The sequence below is a fragment of the Charadrius vociferus genome, unplaced genomic scaffold, assembly GCF_000708025.1.
Source record: "Charadrius vociferus isolate BGI_N301 unplaced genomic scaffold, ASM70802v2 scaffold1158, whole genome shotgun sequence".
In the NCBI taxonomy this organism is placed as follows: Eukaryota; Metazoa; Chordata; class Aves; order Charadriiformes; family Charadriidae; genus Charadrius; species Charadrius vociferus.
The window spans coordinates 114317-115350 of NW_009649701.1; the positions used below are offsets into that span (position 1 = coordinate 114317).

The 1034-nt window shown below is 66.4% G+C and overlaps 1 protein-coding gene across 1 annotated transcript in view; it reads right to left on the reverse strand.

Annotated features, from left to right (window-relative positions):
• Positions 1-445, reverse strand: part of LAMTOR2 (late endosomal/lysosomal adaptor, MAPK and MTOR activator 2) — a 1604-nt gene extending 1159 nt beyond the window's left edge. The window contains exon 1 of the mRNA XM_009890590.1: positions 354-445. Coding sequence (XP_009888892.1) covers positions 354-445 — 92 coding nt within the window. The remainder of the gene's footprint in view (positions 1-353) is intronic.
• Between the last annotated feature and the right edge of the window lie 589 nt (positions 446-1034).

The window sequence follows — 1034 nt, forward strand, 5'->3', positions numbered from 1 at the left end:
AGCCCCTGCACCGTGCACGGTCCTGGCACAGCACATCACCCTGGCACTGGGTACTGTGCACAGCCCCAGCACCGTGCACGGTCCTGGCACGGCACATCACCCTGGCACTGGGTACCGTGTACAGTCCTGGCACCACGCATGGGGCTCCAGCTCCATTTACTGTGCATAGCCCAGCGCCGTGCGCCGTGCATGGCCCCAGCACGATGCACAGCCCCGGCACCGTGCATGGCGCTGGCACCGTGCACTGCCCCGACACTGCGAACAGTCGGGACACCATGTGTGGCCCCGGCACCGTGCACCACGCACAGCCCCAGCACCCTGCATGGCCTCGGCACCGTGCATGGCCCCAGCACCGGGCATCCTGCGCCATGCACGGCGCTGGCACCACGCACAGCCCCAACACTGTGAACAGTCCTGACACCGTGCATCGCCCAGCACCGTCCATCGTGCACTGTGCACCACCCCAGCACCATTCATAGCCCAGCACCATCTACTGTGCATGGGTCTGCGGTGCCTGCTGCAGCCTGGGCACGAGCTGGGAGGGCAAGCACCGTGCACAGCCCCAGCACCGTGCATGGTACACTGCCTGCGGCCCCAGCACCGTGCATAGCCCAGCACTGTGCATTGTGCGCCCTGCACAGCCCCAGCACCCTGCGTGGCCCTGGCGCTGTGCGTGGCCCCAGCACCCTGCATCCTGCACAGCCCAAGCATCCTGCATCCCGTGCCATGCATATCCCCAGCACTGTGTATCATGCGCCGTGCATGGCCCTGGCACCCTGCACAGCCCCAGCACGCTGCATCCTGCTCCGTGCACAGCCCCAGGACCCTGTGTCCTGTGCCATGCATGGCTCCAGCACCATGGATCCTGCTCCGTGCATGGCCTTGGAACCCTGCATCATATGCCATGCGTGGCCCTGGCACCCTGCACATCCCCAGCACGCTGCATCCTGCTCTGTGCATGTCCCCAGCGCTGTGTATCATGGGCTGTGCACGACCCTGGCACCATGCACAGCCCCAGCACCATGCACAGCCCC